This window comes from Astyanax mexicanus, chromosome 22 (assembly GCF_023375975.1).
Source record: "Astyanax mexicanus isolate ESR-SI-001 chromosome 22, AstMex3_surface, whole genome shotgun sequence".
NCBI classification, from domain to species: domain Eukaryota; kingdom Metazoa; phylum Chordata; class Actinopteri; order Characiformes; family Acestrorhamphidae; genus Astyanax; species Astyanax mexicanus.
The window spans coordinates 12,632,644-12,657,442 of NC_064429.1; the positions used below are offsets into that span (position 1 = coordinate 12,632,644).

General features: G+C 41.0%; 1 protein-coding gene across 1 annotated transcript; it reads right to left on the minus strand.

Annotated features, from left to right (window-relative positions):
* Positions 1-260: 260 nt before the first annotated feature.
* Positions 261-20,955, minus strand: pdlim5a (PDZ and LIM domain 5a). Its single transcript, XM_049470703.1, has 15 exons — positions 20,867-20,955; positions 20,456-20,577; positions 17,575-17,726; positions 14,339-14,375; positions 12,954-12,973; positions 11,364-11,399; positions 11,198-11,233; positions 10,630-10,808; positions 8,932-8,971; positions 6,423-6,514; positions 5,829-6,003; positions 4,111-4,291; positions 3,163-3,283; positions 2,928-3,043; positions 261-730 (listed from the first exon to the last, which is right to left on the minus strand). Exons 2-15 carry the CDS (start codon positions 20,552-20,554, stop codon positions 641-643), a joined length of 1,374 nt encoding a protein of 457 aa, XP_049326660.1. The 5' UTR covers positions 20,555-20,577; positions 20,867-20,955; the 3' UTR covers positions 261-640.
* Between the last annotated feature and the right edge of the window lie 3,844 nt (positions 20,956-24,799).

Sequence of the window (24,799 nt, forward strand, 5' to 3'; positions counted from 1 at the left end):
AGCAGAGGTCACGACCTCTAACGGCGGAGAGACAGAGAGAGAGACAGAGAAAGAGAGAGAGAGAGAGAGACAGAGAGAGAGAGAGACAGAGAAAGAGAGAGAGCGAGAAAGAGAGAGCGAGAGAGAGAGAAAGACAGAGAGAAAGAGATGAAAGAAGAGAGTTTCAGACTGTAGTGATTTTTTCTGTTCTTTTTACTGAGTATATGAACATACTCACACACTCACACACACTCACACACAGTGCACACACACTATTTCACTAATTCAAATAGCTTTATTGGCATGAATTGCAAATAACTGTTGCCAAAGAAAACAATTCAACAAATACAAAATAATAATCAAATGATAAGAAAAGTGAAGGATAATAAATAAATTACAATATGTGAAAAAGAGTAATAAATGAATGTAGATATCTTTTATGTAATAATGTTTTGGTGATATATGTTGGAATGTTTAGAGCAGTGTGGGACTGTGTCTGCAGCATTAAGTAACTATATTTCACACTATATTTCTGCAGATTAACACACTGTATCACTTAGTGCTCTAAACTAAACTATCAGACACATCATCTACACACACTCATACACACATATATACACCTGAACACACCTGACCACACACCGGCCTGGTGAATAAGTGATCAGAGTGCTGAGGGGCTGGCGTGTTTCCTACAGAGCGGCCGATCTTTCTTACTGAAGAACTCCTGACCCTCCAGACTGCAGCTGCACACCTGCAACACACACACACACACACCACCACCATCATCAGTAAAACACATTTTATAGTAGATGGTTTTAATCTTTTGATATAAATAAAAACTGCAGTAAAGTAGTGTATATCTGTAATATAGTGAGTGTTTCTGAGTGTGAATATTAGTGATGATATATTAGTGAGTACAGTATTAGAGTCTCTAGTTTAGATCCTGTTGGTTCCTCTATGCTGGATATAAGATGAGATTGAGAGGGTTGGGTTTGGAGGTTCTACAGGTTCTGTTTGGATCCTGCAGCACATTTACCCACAGATGTTGCTACAGCTGGGCCTGTAGATCCTGTAGCTCTACACTCGTAGGTTGAAGCTGAAGCTGAGTCCCAGCTGCTCCATGAATGCTGGATTGGTGATAAATCTGGAGATCTGCAGGACGAGGAAGTGCTGCAATCTGGTGGAGACTGTGTTCCTGGGAAACCCTTGCTGTGTGTGGGTGAACATTATCCTGCTGAAAAATGCTGCTGCTATCAGCTGGAAGTTCTGCAGGAGAGGCAGAAACACATCTACAGGGGTTGTAGAATGAAACTGAAACACCTGGTTTTAGAGCACAATAATTTATTGTGGTGACGGACAGTTCTGGTGGAAACAGGAAAGTTGAGGTGCACATTGAATTCTGCGTGATTTGATCAGCTGTGGTTTTATGTTTTTTGGAGACAATCCGGGTTAGCACCCGAACATCCCTTTCAGACAGCTTCCTCTTACAGCGTCCACAGTTAATCCTGTTGGATGTGGTTGGTCCTTCTTGATGGTATGCTGAAATGCACAAAGACTTGCTGTCTTGGTCACAGATGCTCCAGCAAGACGTGCACCAACAATTTGTCCTCTTTTGAACTCTGGTATGTCACCCATAATGTTGTGCGCATTGCAATATTTAGAGCAGAACTGTGTTCTTACTCTGCTAATTGAACCTTCACACTCTGCTCTTACTGGTGCAATGATGTGTAATTAATGAAGATTGACCACCAGGCTGCTCCAATTTATCCATGAAACCTAAAATCCCACACTAAAATGATGACAGGTGTTTCAGTTTTATTGTCCAACACATGTATCTGCAGGATGTTCTGCACAGATCACTGAGATCACTGTTAGTGTTCCTCCTATCACTACTAGGGGAGACTGACTGTCACTGTATGAGATGCTCCTCAGATCATCAATCGATCGATCAATTAATCACACCTGCAGGTTACAGGAACAATTCGTTGCTCCACAGTGATTATAGTTGATGGTGCACGCTGATGGATGGACTGAATTGTGGGCAATTTGTTGAAATAACCCTCCTGTTTCTCTCAGTACAGCTATTCACCTCCTCCGTAAATCTGTCAACTGGGTAAAAGGTTTTCTAGTGAACTGTAGAAATGTGTCCAGCAGATAACAGTCTCTCACCAGGAGGTGCACTACCCAGAGGAACCATCTCACAAGCGTTTATAGAGCAGTGAGGGAAGCATTTTACACCCTCTTGTGTCAAAACCCAGCATCTAACCAGACCAGTGAGGGTGTTAACACACACACACACACACATTTACTGCACACACACACACACAAACACACACACACTTACTGCACACACACACACAAACACACACACACTTACTGCACACACACACAAACACACACACACACACACTTACTGCACACACACACACACACTTACTGCACACACACACAAACACACACATTTACTGCACACACACACAAACACACACACACTTACTGCACACACAAACACACACACACACACTTACTGCACACACACACACATACAAACGCACACACACTTACTGCACACACACAAACACACACACACACACACTTACTGCACACACACGCACTTACTGCACACACACACACACACTTACTGCACACACACACACAAACACACACACACTTACTGCACACACACACAAACACATACACACACACTTACTGCACACACACACACACTTACTGCACACACACACACAAACACACACACACTTACTGCACACAAACACACAAACACACACCCACTTACTGCACACACACAAACACACACACACACACTTACTGCACACACACACACACTTACTGCACACACACACACACACACAAACACACTTACTGCACACACACACACAAACACACTTACTGCACACACACACACACACAAACACACACACACTTACTGCACACACAAAGCAGGTATCGTGCCAGGTGAAGCCTAGAGCCTCTATGAACTTATCCCCCGCCTCTATTCGGAAATCACATCCATGGCAACCAGCTCCAACCAGACCATAATAATCTGTGGGAGGAAACACGTCTGATGTTTTATTCATTTTAATAAATTAATATTATTTTACGAGGCATTTCCAAACTTATAAATGTGTGTATAAAGTGTGTATAGTGAATGTGTGTGTGTACCTTTCTCACAGTACGGCTCTCCGTCCTCCAGGTGGAAGGTGTTGTTTCTGATTGGCTGTTGACACGACGCACACAGGAAGCAGTACACATGCCACGTCTGCTTCAGAGCGTTAATCACTTCCTGTAAACACACACCTCTGTATTACACACTCACCGTGGCCACTTTATTAGAAACACCTACCCCCTCTGGCTTCTAGTGCAGCGCCTCCTGCTGGTCAGTTCACTCAATTAGTAGATTTCATGTTGTAATGTTTACAGTAAGACGTGTTTATTACTGTAACAGCTGTGTGTGTGTGTGTTTGTGTGTGTGTCTATAGTGTGTGTGTGTATAGTGTGTGTAAATAGTGTGTGTGTGTGTGTATAGTGTGTGTGTGTATAGTGTGTGTGTGTGTGTGTATAGAGTGTGTATAGTGTGTGTATAGTGTGTGTGTATATAGTGTGTAGTGTGTATAGTGCACTAACCCCCAGTATCTTGTGGGAGCAGGTTGGTGTGTGTATAGTGTGTGTAGTGTGTGTATAGTGTGTGTGTGTAGTGTGTATAGTGTGCATAGTGTGTGTGTAGTGTGTGTGTATAGTGTGTAGTGTGTATAGTGTGTGTATAGTGTGTGTGTGTGTATAGTGTGTGTGTAGTGTGTGTGTGTGTATAGTGTGTGTGTAGTGTGAATAGTGCACTAAACCCCAGTATCTTGTGGGAGCAGCGTGAGCAGGTTGGTGTGTGTATAGTGTGTGTGTGTGTGTGTATAGTGTGTGTATAGTGTGTGTGTGTAGTGTGTATAGTGTGTATATAGTGTGTAGTGTGTATAGTGCACTAACCCCCAGTATCTTGTGCGAGCAGCGTGAACAGGTTGGTGTGTGTTTAGTGTGTGTGTGTGTGTATAGTGTGTGTGTGTGTGTGTATAGTGTGTGTATAGTGTGTGTGTATGTGTGTAGTGTGTATAGTGCACTAACCCCCAGTATCTTGTGCGAGCAGCGTGAGCAGGTTGGTGCGAGGTAGAGCTGGTAACAGTGAGTACAGTACACACTGCCCTCGTCCTCCACGAAGCCCTGCTCCCCCAAACACTCCCCACACTGCACACACACAAACTCCTCCCTGTGCCACGCACTACCCATCACCATCAGGAACGGACCCCTGCACACACACACACACACCATCACACACATTATACATAATTATACATTAAATACTGAGTTTAATACTCTGATGTATTGTTTATGAGCTGCATCGTTATTCGTTATAATAATTAAAATATTATGAATGATTCTAAACCCACATTATCAGTAAATCCGGAGCGGTGGATGATCTGCTCTGTCTCTCCGGGTTTAATGAAGCTGATCATCACTGAGTGAATCAGGAGATTAATCTGATCTCTCTGCTCCTGTTCTGCCTTTAGCTCTGATAACTTTACACTGATTTCTGTAATAAATACTCTAATTACTCACTACTGTACTCTTACTCTCAGTACTTCACTACTATACTTTACTTAACACTACTTCTTACAACACAGTTCTTACATACAAAACATGTAAAACACTTTAGCACTTCTACTAAAGTCTCTTTTTATGATAGATTACTTCAGTATTTTACTCAGGTTTGATTTTGTAGTATAGTGTAGTATAGTGTAGTATAGTGTAGTGTAGTGTAGTGCGGTATAGTGTAGTATAGTATAGTGTAGAATAGTGCAGTAGTAGTGTAGTATAGTGTAGTATAGTGTAGTGTAGTATAGTGTAGTGTAGTGCGGTATAGTGTAGTGTAGTATAGTATAGTGTAGAATAGTGCAGTAGTAGTGTAGTATAGTGTAGTATAGTGTAGTGTAGTATAGTGTAGTACAGTATACACTCTAAAAAACAGAGGTACGACATGAGTACTTTTTTGTACTCGAAGGTACACTCTTTATAATTGTACCCTCAAAGGTACAATATTGGTCTTTACAGGGTCAGATTTGTTCCCTCTGAAGTACAAAGTCATTTCTAACAGCAATAAGTACAGATTTGTACCATTTAACCAGCCAAAGGGTACATTCAGTATTCTGCATCACTGTACTAATGAACAATATATATTTAAATTGCACATTTTTTTATTTGAAAGCCAGACAATTTTGTATCATCAAGTTTTTGAGCCATATTTAGTTGATGATAATGTTTATAATCTTTATGATCTTTACTGCCACAAAAACCATGGGTACAAAAAAGGACTTTCACTGAAAGGTACTTTTTTGTGCCTCAATATAAGGTACAGCCCCAGCGACAAGCTTTGTACTCTTTTAAGTACAAATCTGTACTTATATTTCTTAGAGTGTAGTGTAGTATATTGTAGTGTAGTAGAGTGTAGTATAGTGTAGTGTAGTACAGTATAGTGTAGTATAGTGTAGTGTAGTATAGTGTAATGTAGTACAGTATAGTGTAGTGTAGTATAGTGCAGTGTAGTACAGTATAGTGTAGTATAGTGTAGTGTAGTATAGTGTAGTGTAGTACAGTATAGTGTAGTATAGTGTAGTGTAGTACAGTATAGTGTAGTGTAGTATAGTGCAGTGTAGTACAGTATAGTGTAGTATAGTGTAGTGTAGTATAGTGTAGTGTAGTACAGTATAGTGTAGTATAGTGTAGTGTAGTACAGTATAGTGTAGTATAGTGTGGTATAGTGCAGTAGTAGTGTGTACAGGTCTGACCGTATAATGGAGTCACAGTGAACACACACTGGAGTTCGAGCTCCTGCAGGAACGTGTTCCGCTCTCTGGACCAATGACACTTCATCTTTGGGATGTGGGCGGGGCAAAGGCTGGTCCAGGGCAGGGCCTAATGGTGGACTGTTGCTTCCGGATCCAAAAGTGGGGTTAATCAGACCTAACACACACACACACACACATTATACACACACACATTATACACACACACACACACATTATACACACACACAAACACACACACATTATACACACACACACACACATTATACACACACACAAACACACACACATTATTACATAGCTGAGAAGAGTTGGTTGAACACGTCCAGGTAGCTGCGCCGTTAAAATAGCAATCCACCAAAGTCAGAGCTCACCTGATCTACTCTTAAAGAGAATGATGAGCAAGATGATTAGTTTATTACACGTTACGCCCAGTGTGCACCTTAATTGCGTAGTGTTTATACACACTTACTCAGGTAAATTACACACCTGTGTTTGGTATTTACTGTATAGTTGTGTTGGGTACTGATGGTCTGTATCAGTTTAATAACACTGAACTAAATTACTGAGACTTACCTGCTTGGTTTTTTACAGGAGATCTGCAGCCTTTCATCATCGTCTTTACTGGAGACCTCACATGAGCCCTCAGCTCACACTCCTGCACCTCACTGAGTACACACACACACATATACACAAACACACACACTGTTTAGATCTATATAAATGTTCTGCTGGCTTCACCTAGTGGAAAACAAGTATTACAGCTAAATATATATATTTATATAGATATGATGTAGATTTATATGTATGATATATTATGTGTGTGTGTGTGTGTGTGTGTGTGTATCCAGAATTAAATGAATACAGAAGAATAAAGACAGACGGAGGAAAGAGCAGAATAACTTTATTAGAATAGAGAAACAGCAGCAGAGAAACTCACACAGTCCTGATATAGACCACAGATCAGCCCCGCCCACTCAACCTACATCAGAGTAGCCCCGCCCACTCAGCCTACATCAGAGTAGCCCCGCCCTGTCTTTTATTCCGATGTTATAAATATGTGTTTTTATACTCGTGGTTACAGTATTGTGAAGTACTGAATAGTAACCGATGAATCGTTATAAATATCGAATCGCCAAACTCTTATCAATACACAATATATTCTCACCCCTTTAAATAAAGAGCTACTTTATTAATATTTATATTCATATCAGCCTGAACCAAATATATTAATACAGAAAATATAAATATTAGCACATACGAGTCTAAAATATAACTGTAAACATATCAATCACAGCCATAAATATCAATAATCCAGCATATAATTAATAAATATCAACATATATCAGCCCCAAACAAGAAATATAGCGATCAATACACCGATCAGATTATCAATCAGCATCATCTGTCAATCAAACCATTACATAATAATACACACTTCACTATATAATCAATACTAACACACACACACACACACAATCACATACACACACACACACACAATCACACACACACAATCACACGCACACACACACACACAATCACACACACACACAATCACTATACACACACACACACACACACACACAATCACTATACACACACACACACTATACACACACACACTCACAATCACACACACACACACACACTGGGGGGCGGAGTTAGACGAGACTGAGGACGTTGAGGGTTCGAGCGGACACGCCGTGGTGCCAGTCCCGCAGTGTGTGATACCTCGGCCCCACCTTAATCTTCATCGGCCTACACACACACACACACACACACACGCCATCACACACACACAGATAGAGAGAGAGAGAGAGAGAGAGAGAGAGGGGGGGATGTGGTCAAGAAGGGATGTGACAGAATGAACCAATCAGAGCAGAGCAGCCACAGAGCAGCAGGCAGGACACACACACACAATCACATACACACACACACACACACACACACACACAATCACATACACACACACAAACACACTATAAATACACACACACACAGTGTTAGTGTATAAGCTTAGCTAGCATCAGTGTTAGCGGGTTTATTAACACAGCGACAGATCTGGTTTGGGGGCGGAGCTTCAGAATGAAAACTTAACAAATATTTTAAGTGGGAATTTAACCAAACTTAATCCCATACTCTACACAACTCCACTCAACTCTACACAACTCAACTCTACACAACTCCACTCAACTCCACACAACTCAACTCTACACAACTCCACTCAACTCTACACAACTCAACTTTACACAACTCCACTCAACTCTACACAACTCCACTCAACTCTACACAACTCAACTCTACACAACTCCACTCAACTCTACACAACTCCACTCAACTCTACACAACTCTACACAACTCAACTCTACACAACTCCACTAAACTCTACACAACTCCACTAAACTCTACACAACTCCACTCAACTCCACACAACTCTACACAACTCAACTCTACAAAACTCCACTAAACTCTACACAACTCCACTAAACTCTACACAACTCCACTCAACTCAACTCTACACAACTCAACTCTACACAACTCCACTTAACTCTACACAACCTTTACACAACTCCACTCAACTTTACACAACTCCACTCAACTCTACATAACTCTACACAACTCTACTCAACTCTACACAACTCCACTTAACTCTACACAACCTTTACACAACTCCGCTCAACTCTACATAACTCTACACAACTCTACACAACTCCACTCAACTCTACACAACTCCACTTAACTCTACACAACCTTTACACAACTCCGCTCAACTCTACATAACTCTACACAACTCTACACAACTCCACTCAACTCTACACAACTCCACTCAACTCTACACAACTCCACTCAACTCTACACAACTCCACTCAACTCTACACAACTGTTGTTGAAATGTTGCCTGTAGTTTATAGAATAAAACAATAATGTTCATTTTACTCAAACAGAAACTGATCCAGAAACTGAAGTAATCTCTTCATTTTATACAGCTGTATATATATATATATATATATATATATAGTATATAAGACAAGCAAGCCGTGCTAACACACAGCGAATCTCACACTGAAACACTGATACTCACTTTACTGACTTCTTATCAGACTCCACCTCCTCTGATCGGACTGAAGAGAGAGAAAATGAACAGTAAATTTACACATCTGTTAAGGATTAAACTGTAATATAAGCATTGTATATATATATATATATATATATATATATATATATATATATATATATATATATATATATATATATATATATATGTGTGTGTGTGTGTGTGTGTGTGTGTGTGTGTTAATACATAAACACTGCAGTTTTCATATATCTTCTTTACTGATAAATAACTCAACATAACATAACGAGCTACAGATAAGTCCTTATCTTAAACATATTTTATCTGTTTTTATTTATAAACTTCATGATTTTTACTGGAGGTGAGGCTGAGGTTCCCTGATTTTACCACTAGAGGCCGCTGTTCCCAAACTCTTCACTACATAAAGCACTTCTTCTACTAATAATTAAATCCCTACTGATTCAGTTGTTAATGATTCACTGATTCAGTTGTTCTTGATTCAGTTGATTCAGTTAAACTCTTTACCTGCACACTTGGTTCTGTTCACAGCATTTATATTTTAATAGTTTTGTATTATTGCTTTTTAAATTATTTAGTTTTTCTTTTATTATTATTATTACTCTTATTTTTTTTATTGCTTTTATTTTTTTGTTCATTTATTTATTTGTATTTTTATTGTATTATGTAAAAGTTAGTTTTAGCCTAATTTTAACTATTTTTTGCTGTATTAATCTTGTCTTCTTTTGATTTGATTTTTTTTATCAATTAAACCAAGTTTTATTATAATTATTATATATCTTTTAAATTCTAATTCTATTTTAGATTTTTTTCTATTTTTTTATTTTATTTACTGTTATTTTAAAATTAATACATTTTGCTATTATTTTATTTGTCATGTCAATCCCTGTTTCTGTAAATGTTTGGCTAAATTGAAAATGAGGGTTGCCCTCAGTGTACCTCCGAGTCAAAATAAAGGTAGATTGATTGATTGATTGATTGATTTAAAAATGACCAAATCTGATCTGATTGGTCAGATGTGATACCAGTGTGTTAGCTGTGTGTCAGTGTGAACAGCACAAACAAACTGAATCTGATATTTGAGTTTTTATTTGGGTTACTTTTATAAATAATATTGAAATCTAATATATATCTGATTTACAGTAATGTGACTCAGGATCAGTCGGATCAGAAGCAGAAGGGAGATGGAGGACAGAGCTGAGTAAGGGCTTCAGATCGGGGGAACGTTTGGTAATAAAGGGTAATATTTACACTGATGTTTCTGTTCAAACTGAATTAAAAAAAAGTTGTGGGAACCGAGAACACAACCTAAAGAAGAGGATGTTGCTAAATAGCGTGTTATTTTTACAGTGATCTGTAAAAATACACATTCTCTGTAATTATCGAGGCTGCAGATACTGGAACTGTTTGATAGCTGCTGTGATGCTGAAGAAGATGAAACTGAAACTTCATGTGAAGCTCTGCTGCTCTTTAGTGCATGAGCTTCAGTTTAGGAGAGTGAACTGTTCAGACCAGTGTCAGATACAGATCAGATTAATCAGATTACAGTGTGAACAGAATAAAATACACATCAGATGTAGTATTAAAATCAGGTTTAGGTGATTTTTCCCGCTGTGTGAATGGTCTTTATCTATATCTCTTCTTCAGTTCCAGCTGTAAAAGAAGGTGGAGGTTCTGCAGGACACTCACCCCCCTCATCCTCGGTCCCGGTCATCTGGGCCAGGATCCTGAAGGAGCGGGACTGGGACGTCCCCGTCCTCGGCCTCCAGTCCTCCGTGTCCTCCATGATGCGTTTCCTGCTGTAATCAGCGTGAGTGGGAATGTGGTAGAACCCGATATCAGTCTGAGTGATGGGCACACGCGGCATCCTACACACACACACACACACATTATACACACACACATAAATTATACATATTAAACATAATATAAATAAACACAGACATGAGTTACCACCTATAATTCAGTCTATAAATTAATATATTACCATATTGTCACTGTCCAATCAAAAACATTTATCACAAAAACAGAAACTTTACAGGGGAGAGAAAAAACCTTTTAAACTTTTAATGGAAGTCAATGTAAAAAGAGTTTATTTCAGGTCATTTTGAAGAGTTTCTATTGGTCCGTTCATCAAGAGATTTTGGTACAGTGTAAGAGACAGATCTGTTCAATATCAAATTATGTAGTAAACTAAAAATCAACTAAAATGGAGATACTTGTTTTTCATTGGACAGCGACAAAATATTCTTTTTACCTGTTTACTGGAGGTTTACTGAGACCAGCACGAGGACTAGATAGAGCACAGAAACACACACACACACACAAATTATATAAATGTATAGACAATAAAAAAATAGAAATAAAGTTACAGAAATGTATTTACTCTATAAGTGAAAAACAATAAAAGCTGAATATTTTACTTGTTAACTGGAGGTTTACTGACACCAGCAGGAGAACTAGATTCAGAAACACACACACACACACAGAGTGAGAGCAGTTGGAGTTGTGTAAGTGTTGGTCTGTAGGTGGAGCTACAGGGTAAAAACTCAACTGCGAGAACACTGTTTAACTGCCAGACATCATTAGTTTACATTTTTATTTTTGTGGTGTCTCTTAGGAACAGAACTCAGTGTAATCTGTAACGGGCCAATCACAGGTAAGATAGTCCCTGTTCATCCCAATAAACACTTAAAACTGGAAACAGGGACTTCACAGGTCATGCTGTTTCTCCATCAGCAGCCAGAGTCTGAGAGACAGTAATTGTACCAACAGTAATTGTACCAGTAATGTACCAGTAATTGTACCAACCCTCTTCCATGTTTAAAACCACAGTGTTGAAGACAGGAGTGAAATTGTTGTAGGAACCCAAAGTTCTAACAGAAGACTCCAGGGCAAACCATACAAAAGATATAAAGAAAATATAAACAATTTGATAGGAAACAATATCTGAAATAAAAGTCTTTGATTTTAAGTTACAGTCTTTAAAGAAGAGGCTGTTTTTGAATATTGTGGCCCTTTGACCAAATCCACCTCAGAACTGGAGTCTCCTGGAAGAACTCTCTCTGGAACTGTGGTCTCAGAGAGCAGACACTGGTGATCTTGGACCACTGTAGCTACGATTGGTCTAATAAATTAGTTTGAGCTAATCTTTTAAGATGATGCTTCATTGCATCGTAATCCATGTGCATGAAGAAAATCTCAGATTGAGTCGTTGTTTTTTGACGCTTTTCATTAAATTGCAGCTAAAAATTTCGTAACCATATTAGAAATGACTGTCATTTGTTAATGTAGAAAATTAACATGCTCAATACTGAACTCACAACACACACACTTTACGTAAGTAAGGAACTCAGATCTGTCTGTATCTGAGGACTGTTTCAGGCATCTCATGCCTCCCTCAGCTCCGGGATACACCCTCTCACCGTCAGCGCTGGCTATTTTTAGAGGTGAGCGCTTCCCGAGTCTCATTTATAACCTGATGAGAGCAAATCTCCACTCTGCTCACAGGAAGAGACAGCTGGAGCCAGTTATCAGTGTCTCTTAGGAACAGAACTCAGTATAATCTGTAACGGGCCAATCACAGGTAAGATCCCTGTTCATCCCAATAAACACTTAAAACTGGAAACAGAGTACAGTAGGTCATGCTGTTTCTCCATCAGCAGCCGGAGTCTGAGAGAGAGAGAGAGGGAGAGAGTACAGTAGGTGACGCTCTTTTCTCTCATCACTCTCATTGTGATGCTAGTCAGTACAGGCGTCTGTTAGCTGATGTGTTAGAGCTGGGGATGCAGCTCTTTCCTCTGAGCTTGTCCTCAGTCTCCTGGTGTTCTCATGGTGAGCGGCTGGGTTCATTTTGGTATGAATATCTAGGTACGAATTTTATATCTACAACAAAAACACATGCAGGTCAGTCTACACACAAACCCTACTACACACACACACACTCACTACTCTACCACAACACATTCACTACTCTACCACAACACATCACACACACTTTGTGCAATACTGACATTGTCGCCACTGTATTCGCCTGTGGAAACGTAAAAAATCAGAAATGAATCATTACACACATTATTGTCACCACTACATTATAATAACATTATCATCACAGTACTGTATGACTGGTAGAACTGCAGTAGAGTCTGATTGAGTGTTTCACACATTTACTTATTTACTTATTTGTTTATTTGTCTGTTTGTTTGTTGCTCTTTGATAAGGAACTGGCCTTTTACTAAATAGATCACCATTACAGCCTGATTACACCAGCAACACAACCCAGAGTGTGTGTGTGTGTGTGTGTGTTTATAGACAGACATTTCTGGGCAACGACATCATATCTCTGATTACACACACCCTCTCACACACACACACACACACTAGAATTAGTTCTAATAATATACAACCACCTACGTCAAATGGTATAGTACACACACAAACACAAACACTTACAGTATATAAGTATTTACAGTATTCAGTGGTAATGAGTACACCCCTCACATTTCTACAAATGTTATCATATCTTTTCATTGTGTTCAATATATTTCACAGATATATATATATATATATATATATATATATATATATATATATATATATATATATATATATATATATATATATATATATGTTATATAATTTAGAGTAGTCAGTGTTCAGTACACCTCACATTGAACAACTGTGTCCAGCTGTGTCAGTGTTAGAAGCTCTCAGGTGTGAAATAAGGCTGTTAAAATTTGGTGTTTTGTGTTTAATTCTCTCATACTGAACATGCCACCTCATGGTAAAGAACTCTCTGAGGATGAGAGGAACACAATTATTGCTCTATATAAAGCTATACAACGATTAATAACACCCTGAATCTGAGATACAGCAGTTTTTCAGGACAGTTTACACACATTCCTTCCCAGAGTCTGCAGAAGAAGTTGAGTCTACATGTGTGGCTGTGTTCTGGTAGAGGAGATATATCTCCAGGACTAAACCCAGTTGAGCACCTGTGGGGCATCCTTCACACGCAAGGTGGAAGAGGATCCAGTAGAAACCTGTGCAGCTCTAGTGAACTCTATACCCAGTAGAGTTTAGCCACAGTGTGAGGTGCACTGTTACCTGTGTTGTAGAGATTTAGATATTAATATCTGATGGTTTAGTTATTTTTCACAGGACAGTAAATATATACTGATATATGAGCTGAACACTGAATACTCTAAACTATATATATGCTTCTTTTCTACAGTGTTCTAATAGAGATATAATTTAATATTTACAGTAATGTGAGGGAGGAGTCTGTACACATTGTCCATCTGTGTCTAACTGACTGATGAGAAGTGTATAGACAATATTTGCATAAACACACAGTGTGTGTGTGTGTATAGTGTGTGTATGATAGTTAAGGTCAGACCTTTGGTGCTTCAGCAGGTTTTGGAACATGTACCACCCTGTAAAACACACAACAAACAACATGTATTTAATGGCAGTAACACGCAGTGTGTGTGTGTGTGTGAGTGTGTTTGTGCATGCATGTGTGTGTGTGTGTCTGTGCATGTGTGTGTGCGCGTGCGTGCGTGTATCTGCCTGTGTGTGTGTGTGCGTGCGTGTGTGTGTGTGTGTACGTGCGCGTGCGTGCGTGTGTGCGTGCGCGTGCGTGCGTGCGTGTGTGTGTGTGTAGTATCTGTTACTAACTATCTGAGAAGTTTCATCTGACGTAAGACATACAACAATCCAGGACACACACACACACACTGATATCTGAACTCCTCATATTCTATAAGAGTGAAGAACAGCAAATCTCCTTCCCAGAATGCCTCAGCCACATCACTGTGCGCGCGCGCGTGTGTGTATGTGTGTGTGTGTGTGTGTGAATTTGTGCATCTGTCCAATAATAGATAATAGTTTTTGTAAATTATAAATGATAAGTCTGATCTTCTCTATAAAACAGGGACATTGCAGCTACGGTTAGCAGGTGGTTGCTGAGGTGTTGCTAGGCAGTTACAGTGCTGCTCTGGGTGGTTGCTATCGTGTTGCTGAGGTGGTGTCCATGTTGGTTGTTAGGCTACTGGTATGAAGAGTCTTTGTGTTTTCTATTGCTGTTCTTTTAGTGTTTTAGTGGTTGCTGTGGTATTTTTAGTGGTTGCTGTGGTGTTTTCAGTGGTTGCTGCTGTGTTTTTAGTGGTTGTTGTGGTATTTTGTATGTTCGGTTGAATAATTTCAGTTACTGTATGTTTGGTGAAGTTATTGTTGATCAGTGGTTTAGTAATAAACTAGTAATGTACACACTGTGGCACTCTGTAAGGCCCCCTGCCGGCTGTAAAAGGCTGTGTATAATAAACACGAGTGAAACTAGTACTGTTTTACTGCTCAGTAAAATCACACACCTGCCTCCATCACTTCCACCAATCACACGCCCTCACCACCCTCTCCACCAATCACACACCTGCCTCCATCACTTCCACCAATCACACGCCCTCAACACCCTCTCCACCAATCACACACCTGCCTCCATCACTTCCACCAATCACACGCCCTCACCACCCTCTCCACCAATCACACACCTGCCTCCATCACTTCCACCAATCACACGCCCTCACCACCCTCTCCACCAATCACACACCTGCCTCCATCACTTCCACCAATCACACGCCCTCACCACCCTCTCCACCCTCTCCACCAATCACACACCTGCCTCCATCACTTCCACCAATCACAAGCCCTCACCACCCTCTCCACCAATCAGACACCTGCCTCCATCACTTCAGATTCAGGTGTATTTTACTCGATTGGGTTTCAGTTATTTTTTTATTTGTTTTAATTACAGTGTTCACAGCGCCACCTGGAGTCCTCAGAGCAGCATTACCTGGTGTTACTCTGCAGCAGTGAGGAGAGGAGAGTTCTCAGAGAGTAAGTAAAGAGATTTCAGCTCCACTGCAGTTTGAAACTGTTATACAGTGACGTATCAGAATATCCCATAATCCCATAATATCTAAAACTGCATAAATCTGACACCTAAACGAGTGGATTATTCTATTATTGTGATGACTGAACTCATCACCTCACTGGTGCATCGGTTCTATCATCACTGAGGATCAAACCTATAACCTGCTGAGAGCAGAGCTGATTGATTAAGTTGATTAAATTAATTGAGTTGATTTGAGTTTAGGTTTTATGGTTTTATCATTGCTGGGGATAGAACTCATTATCTCATGAGAAGTGCTGGCTCTATCACTGTCTGGGATTTACTTATTACCTCCTAATAAAAGAGCAAAGTGTTGCACATTTACAATTTAGGACTCAACCCTGACTTCTTTATTTATATTAAAGTTTGTTTAGATGCCAAAGACTCAATTTCGGATGAATCGATAAATAACCTCGGTTAGTTTGGGTGCCAGAGAATAAAAAGCAGCAAAACCAAGTCAACACCTAGACAGTAGCGCCACCCGGGGGCTTATTTCTGTATTAATGTTTAGAGAGATGTAGAGATGTGTGTTTGTTCATGTGATTAAGCAGCAGCTCTGCCCTGAAGAACAGTTCAGTTTACATATCGTCATACATTACAATTTACGTGCCATTACACACACACACACACACACACACACACTATACACACACACACACACACACACACACGCACACACACTCAGGCAGGTTTCAGATGCTGCTGATTCAGACAGATTGCTTCTAATAATACAGACTGGCAGTAAATCTGAGAGAGCTTTATTTCTTTATCGTCACTAAATATCAAACCAACACACACACACACACACACACACACACACATATCAGTTTCGGCTAAGCGTTTCTCCACACTCTGGTCTTCAGTGTGTGTGTGTGTGTGTGTGTTGTGTGTATGTATAGTGTGTGTAGAGTGTGTATATACTCTCATTGACAAAAACGAAAGCACCCAATCGAAATATACATATACATACATATTTCTATTACATCTTAATAAAGAGTCACATCAATTTGTCTTCAAAATCTTTGCAAAATCTTGTATAACTGGAATTTCCCGGTCCACCTTAAACAGTGCAGCGGTTACATTATGGTGATGTTTACGTGCCATTAAATGTTTTTAAGTGGTTATAAGTGGATATAGATGTTTATAAGTGGTTGTAAAAAGGATATAAGTATGTACATATTTCTATTACATGTAATTAAAGATAAGATTCACATCAGTTTATCTTTAACTTTGCAAAATCTTATATAACTGGAATTTTCCGGTCCACCTTAAACGGTGCAGCGGTTACATTATGGCGATGTTTACATGCCATTACATGTTTACGTGCCATTAGATGTTTATAAGTGGTTATAAGTGGTTACAGATGTTTATAAGTGCTAAGAAAGCATATACATACATATTTCTATTATATGTAATTAAAGATTCACATCAATTTATCTTCAAGTTTGCGAAATCTTGTATAACTGAAATTTCCCGAGGCGCCGTAATGTAACCGCTGCACCGTTTAAGGTGGACCGGGAAATTCCAGTTATATAAGAGTATAAAACTATATGTACAAAACAACAGGGACAACCGTCATTCTTAATTTGCAGTGGTTTTATTAAGGAGAAACCTGAACACACTGTGTGTGTGTATAGTGTGTGTGTGTAGTGTAGTGTGTATAGTGTGTGTGTGTGTGTGTGTACCTCTGCATGGTAAGTTTGAGGTTTCCGCTGCAGGCTTTGATCTTGTTCTGAGCCTCCAGGTGATTCAGGTTTTCAGTGCTCAGACCATCGATGGTGATCACCATATCTCCCACGCCCACGCCCGCCTTAGCTGCCTTACCACTGTCTGTTAACTGCACACACACACACACACACACACATAGCGCTTAGACACAGTGTGAAAGGTACTGTAGATATAGTCTATAGTACAGAATGTTTATTTGAGTTTTTGGGATTAAACTATGGATTATGAGGCTGAGAGACTAATCTAAGGGAGCTTTTACACTTGAAAGTCTGAATCGAAGTTCATGTGTTTACTACATTGTATATATTTGGTCCGCTTATTTTTGTTTTCACACTGCAGTTTAAGGAGCGCACCAAATACCTCTGTGTGATACTCCTACATCCTTTCATCATCACTTACGTATCCATGCGTTCTCCTTAAAGATACACTCTGTAGGAAAAGAGAGCGAGTGTGGGAAATAGCTGGAGTGGTCCAGTTTCAAAACCCCACAGAGAGTAGTCGGCTCCGCCCACTCCTCTCCAGACACGGCGCTACACCGGGTTGCCAAGTCAAGCCAGGCTGAATCTACACAATCCAGTGAAATACGCGTTCAGTATCTTCTACCATGGCAAGAAAGTTGTATTAAACCGGCTCATGTGAGCTTTTTCCATGGCTAGCTAAACTAGCCTCATGCACCGCTAGCTGCGTTAGCCTAAACCAAGCCTGATAAATCCCACTGCTCCAAAAATACTACACACCCCAAAGCTGGAGTTACTACTTTACAGCTCCTAGTAATTTAGAGTATAGAGTTTAGAGTTTATTTCAGAGTTTATTGTAAGGTGTTGAGGGGCGTGAATGAAATCTCTAATGGGCGTGTCCTCCAAGCCCAGCTCACCATCAGTGTGTAGTCTTACTCACCATGACTCCTTTCCATTAAGTGTTTCATTATATTTTATATAATGGTTGTTTGCGTAGCTGATGTGTTGTTGGCTATAAGAGCAAGTTACCTTAAGTTATCTTCTGCACTGTAAAGTGTGATAAAGTGCTGTGATGCAGTGAGAACTGCAATACAGGATTAAAGTTACCATACACAGGATATGTGGCAGTGTTAAATCAACACTGTTAGTGTTAAATTAACACTGAGAGTGTAAAGTTTAACACTAATAAGTGTTGGTTTAACACTAACAGTGTTGATTTAACACTGCCAAATTTCCTGTAATGAAAAAAGATACACTGGCATAAACTTTGAGTTGAGTATGAAATTGTTATTATATATCAGTAATGATGCTTTTTGTTGCCATTGTTACTTCTTAATGTTCCAGGGTTTTAAAATATTACAATGCTTTTTAATAATATTAATTTAATAACTTTTTTTTTGCATTATTTGTTAACACTGTGAAGTGTTGACTGTTGAGCTGTATTTTTACTCTGGATGGGAAAAATATTTTAACTCCCACAACAGTTCAGATTTAACTCCTGAACAGAGTTAAAAGAGTTAAAACTCCCAGAAAATAGTTAATTTAACTCTGTTATAGAGTATATATGTGTATTCGATGGTCACAAATATATATATATATATATATATATTGTGGCGTGAGGAGGCGGGGGAGTTGTGGGTCCGCCCCACGCCAGAGCGCAAAGCCATGCCTGTCTCAGCTGGCCCGCATGAGGGCTGATTGAGCCGCCAGTTGAGACAGGCATATATACTCAGCCTCAGCCATCATTTAGGAGGACTCTGGACTGGGGAGCTGAGGGCTGAGGCCGCACGGACCTTTAAACGAGCATAAAAAGAAGACTAAAGTAATTCTACAGACTCTAGAGCCCCATTGGGCTGAGTATGTTGTTTTGAGTTGTTTTGGGTGTGGTGGAGGGCAGTTTAAAAGCCAAATAAAAGGTACGTTTTGAGTTCATTTACTCCCCGTGTCTGTGTTCTCTGTGTGCTTCCTCCTTCTGGGTCACAGTGGTCACGCCCCTAACCCCAGGGCCTACCACAATATATATATATATATATATATATATATATATATATATATACATATATATATGTATATATATATATATATATATATATATATATATATATATATATACGTATATATATGTATATATATACGTATATATATATATATACACTTAAAATGACAGAAAAAACAGAATTTGCTGTCTTGTATAATGTTTCTATCTTACATTTCTACCAATGATGATTGTAAGCGTCTTTGGGTTTTAGAAAAGCGCTATATAAAAATTAAGTGTTATTATTATTATTATTATTATTATTATTATTATTACTTTTATTAGGTCTGAGTTAAACGGCTGTTTAGGTGCAGTTAAACCTGATTTATTACCCAGATAATAACCATAGATATTAACTAATACTACACAATGTATGTTCAGTGTTCACCACTCACACACTGCATTACACATGAGTTACTCACTACTTCTGTATGCATAACTCAACAAATACGACAAACCTAATCTGAACAGGTGTACCCAGACCTTTGTCACGCCCCCTTTTACCTGAGGGGGAGTAGCCAATCTGCAAAAATAACACTAATACACACACACAAACAAAAAAAAGAAAGAAAAGTAGACACACAGAGTGTGTGTGTCTGGAGCCCTGGAGGGGGGCGGGGGGAGGAGTATCATATGCATAATGAAGCCCCGGGGGGGTTAGCAGTGTGGAAAATCAATCAGGGGGCGTGTCCGCCAACCGTCTGCCAAACGGCCTCATGGGAAATAACAGCCGTTCCAGCGTGACATAAGAGTGTGTGCATTACGCCAGCAGTGAAAGGGATACACACTAATGATGTGTGTGTGTGTATATATGTGTGTGCATGTGTTGGGGGGGCGGAGTCTTACCCGTGAGATGGTGAGGGGTAGGTTGAAGTCTTTGCCCCCCGACAGTCTGAAGCCCCAGGGGGCGGGGCCTTGCAGCTCCACGCTGTAATTAGTGCTCATAATTTACACCAATCGAAAAAACACTATGGGAGAACAGCGCGAGGGTTGTGTTATTACACGTTTATAGATGTTCATAAGTGGTTATAGATGTTTATAAGTGGTTATAAAGCATATACATACATATTTCTATTACATGTTAATAAAGATTCACATCAATTTGTCTTCAAATTTGCAAAATCTAGTGTAACTGGAATTTCCCGGCCCGCCTTAAACAGTGCAGCGGTTACATTACGGCGCCTCAGGCTGCAGTGTTTAAGGCAGATCGGGAAATTCCAGTTATATATAAGAGTATATAATAAAAGAAGAGCTTACCTGCCACCGAGGGAGACGAGCGAGTGGCTGGTCCTGCCACTGAGAGAGCGAGTGAGTGAAGTGATAGAGAGAGATGGGGTGAGGGGAGCTTTAATACCCCCCCATTGGGGTAGGGGTGGTATGAGTTGGGGGTGGGGGGGTGACTTAGGGGTGTGTGTGTGTGTGTGTGTGTGTGTGAACAGGTTTGGTTTACACTCTGATATTTTGGGAGTCGAGCTCATCATCCCACAAGTTTTCAAACACACTCCGAACACAACCATCAAACTAATCATCAAATATAAATATATAAATTAAATATATATCATATATAAAAGATATAATCATCAATCATTTGTTGTAAAGTGTTTATTATTAAGCATTTAAATGTTTTCTAAGTGTTTTAGAGATCTGAACACAGTGCACTGAACACAGAGATCTGAACACAGTGCACTGAACACAGAGATCTGAACACAGAGGCCTGAACACAGAACTAAATACAGTGCCATTAACACAGCACACTGGGCACAGAGAACACAGCGATCTGAACACAGTGCACTGAACACAGAGATCTGAACACAGAGGCCTGAACACAGAACTAAATACAGTGCCATTAACACAGCACACTGGGCACAGAGAACACAGCGATCTGAACACAGTGCAAGAAACACAGAGAACCAAACACAGTGACCTGAACACAGTGACCTGAACACAGTGACCTGAATACAGTGACCTGAATACAGTGGACCGGAACTGTCCGGGTCTGGAGATAATTTATAATTATAAAAACTGAATAAATCTAAGAACAGTGATTACGGACTGATTTATTGTCTGTCAGTAATTAATGGTAATTGTTCTGTTTGATTAATGACTGATATCAAGTCAAGAGTCAAGTCAAGTCAAGAGGCTTTTATTGTCATTACATCTGAGTACAGGTACACAGTGTGATGAAATTACATTCCTCCGGAACCATGGTGCAACATAGAACAACAAGCAATAGACAACATAAAGTGCAGGAGTGACGACAGTGCAACATAAAATTATAAAATTATAACACTAAATAACAATAAATACAAAAGACGAGACAATTTTAAGACAGGACAGTGCAGTACCGATACGGTATAATAAGTGTATAGTGGGGATAAGGTGCAGAGATGTGTGACATACTGTAACATATAGAACATATATAATCACAGCAGTTACTGAGGTAGAGTTTATAGTTTTTAAGAGTGCAGCAAATAAAGTCATGTCAGCCTCTGTGTGCTGACTGGGTGTGTGTGTGGGTGAAGTTCAGTTCTTGTGAGTGTAAAGGGGGGGGGTGTACAGTTTAGTTTTGTGTGAGTGTGTTGGGTGAGTGGTGGGTGGGGTGGGGGTTCAGTTCTGTCTCTGTGCGTTGAGAAGTCTGACTGTCTGGTGGATGAAGCTGTTGCAGAGTCTAGTAGTGGAGGCTCGGATGCTCCTGTATCTTCTGCCGGACAGCATCAGAGCGAAGAGTCCGTGTGAGGGATGGGTGGGGTCGTCCACAATGCTGTTGGCTTTGCGGATGCAGCATGTGGTGTAGATCTCGGCGATGGAGGGAAGAGAGACTCCGATGATTTTCTCAGCTGTCCGCACTATCCGCTGTAGGGTCTTGCTGTCTGAGGTGTTGCAATTCCCAAACCAGACAGTAATGCAGGTGCTCAGGATGCTTTCTACAGTCCCTCTGTAGAGCATGGTGAGGATGGGGGGGTTGGAGATGTGCTTTCCTCAGTCTCCGCAGGAAGTAGAGGCGCTGCTGGGCTTTCTTGGTTATGGAGCTGGTGTTGAGGGACCAGGTGAGGTTCTCTGCAATGTGAACACCGAGGAACTTGGTGTTATCCACAATTTCCACAGCAGAGCCGTTGATGTTCAGCGGGTGGTGGACACCTGGAGCTCTCCTGAAGTCAACAACCATCTCCTTGGTTTTATTAAGAGATAGGTTGTTGGTTCTGCACCAGTCCGTCAGCCACTGCACCTCCTCTCTGTATGCTGACTCGTCGTTCTTGCTGATGAGGCCAACTACAGTTGTGTCATCAGCGAACTTGATGATGTGGTTTGAGCTGTACTTTGCAGTACAGTCATGAGTCAGCAGAGTGAACAGCAGTGGGCTGAGCACACAGCCCTGGGGGGCGCCAGTGCTCAGTATGGTGGTGCTGGAGGTGTTGTTTCCAATCCTGACTGATTGTGGTCTCTCAGTCAGGAAGTCTAAAACCCAGTTGCAGAGGGAGGAGTTCAGGCCCAGCAAGCTCAGTTTTCCGATCAGATGCTGAGGGATGATGGTGTTGAATGCTGAACTGAAGTCGATGAACAGCATTCGAACATAACAGTCTTTGTTGTCCAGGTGGGTGAGAGCCAGGTGGAGCGCAGTAGAGATGGCATCGTCTGTTGATCTGTTTGGACGATACGCAAACTGCAGAGGGTCCAGTGAGGACGGGAGCTGGTTTTTGATGTGCCTCATGACCAGCTTCTCAAAGCACTTCATGATGATGGGAGTAAGTGCAATGGGACGGTCATTAAGGCAGGACACTTGAGACTTCTTCGGCACAGGGACGATGGGTTGACTCTGAGTAGAGTTTTCCGCACATCAGCTGAGGACAGGCACAGTACCTGATCGTTTGGAGGAGGTGTAGTCTTCCATGCTGTCGTGTAGTTCTGTGCTTCGAACCTTGCGTAGAAGGAGTTCAGTGCATCTGGAAGGGAGGCATCACTGTTACAAGCAGGGGGGGGGTGACTTGTAGTTGGTGATGGTCTGGATGCCCTGCCACATGCGCCGAGTGTCAGTAGTGTCCTGGAAGTGGGCGTGGATTTTCTTTGCGTAGGTGCGCTTTGCCTCTCTGATCCCCCGGGAGAGCTTGGCTCTAGCTGTTCGGAGGCCAGCCCTGTCCCCTGACTTAAAGGCCTTGTCTCTGGATCTCAGCAGCACACGCACTTCTGCAGTCATCCACGGCTTCTGGTTGGGGCGGGTTGTGATGGTTTTGGAGACAGTAACATCCTCAATGCACTTGCTGATGTAGCCAGTCACTGAGTCTGTGTACTCCTCCAGGTTGATGGAGTCATCAGAGGTAGCAGCTTCTCTGAACATGTCCCAGTCAGTGTGCTCAAAACAGTCCTGAAGAGCAGAGATGGCTCCTGGAGGCCAGGTTGTAACTTTCTTCTTCTCTGATTTGGCACGTCTGATGAGCTGTCTGTATGCTGGGATGAGCATGACAGTGATATGATCAGAGTAGCCGTAGTGGGGGCGGGGCTCTGCTCTGTACGAACCGGGAATGTTAGTATACACACAATCAAGCAGGTTAGCTCCACGGGTTGGAAAATCCACATGTTGGTGAAAGCTGGGCAGCAGAGCCTTCAGATTACTGTGATTGAAATCACCAGCAACAATAAACAGTCCGTCGGGGTGTGAGTTCTGGAGTTTGGAGATAACAGTGTACAGTTCTTGCAGAGCGTTAGCATTAGCACCGTTAGCATTAGCATTAGCACTGGGTGCTACATACACTGCTATTATGTACACGCTGCTAAGCTCTCTGTACAGGTAGAATGGCCTGGCTCTGACTACAGCAAACTCCACCAGCGGCGAGCAGTAGCTGGAGATCAGCGCAGCGTTGTTACACTGGAGCTGGAGCCGGAGATAGTCAATCTTGTTCGGCAGGGAGCAAACGTTGGCGAGAAGGAGAGATGGAACCGCTGGCCGGCTGGAGTTAGCCATTAGCTTAGCGCGGACACCGGTTCTCTTACCGCGCTTTCGGCTCCTCGCGCAACGCTTGCGGAGACACCTCTTCCGGATAGCAGGCTCAGGAAACGCTGCGGATCTTAGCAGGCCTAGCGCGTGTAGCTCCGCTCGTAGACCGTCTGTAAGTACAGATTTTTGTTGATTTTGCAGGTCTAGCAGGGTCTGTCGGTCGTAAGTTGTTCCCATAGCGAACTTTTGCATGATTGCGA

Coding starts and splice junctions, on each gene's coding strand:
- pdlim5a (XM_049470703.1), bottom strand. CDS start 20,554: ATGAGCACTAATTACAGCGTGGAGCTGCAAGGCCCCGCCCCCTGGGGC. Junction 6,515..8,931: donor TCTGATAAGAAGTCAGTAAA/GTGAGTATCAGT, acceptor GTGTGTACTCAG/TGAGGTGCAGGAGTGTGAGC. Junction 731..2,927: donor ATACCTGCTTTGTGTGTGCA/GTAAGTGTGTGT, acceptor TGTGTGTTGCAG/GTGTGCAGCTGCAGTCTGGA.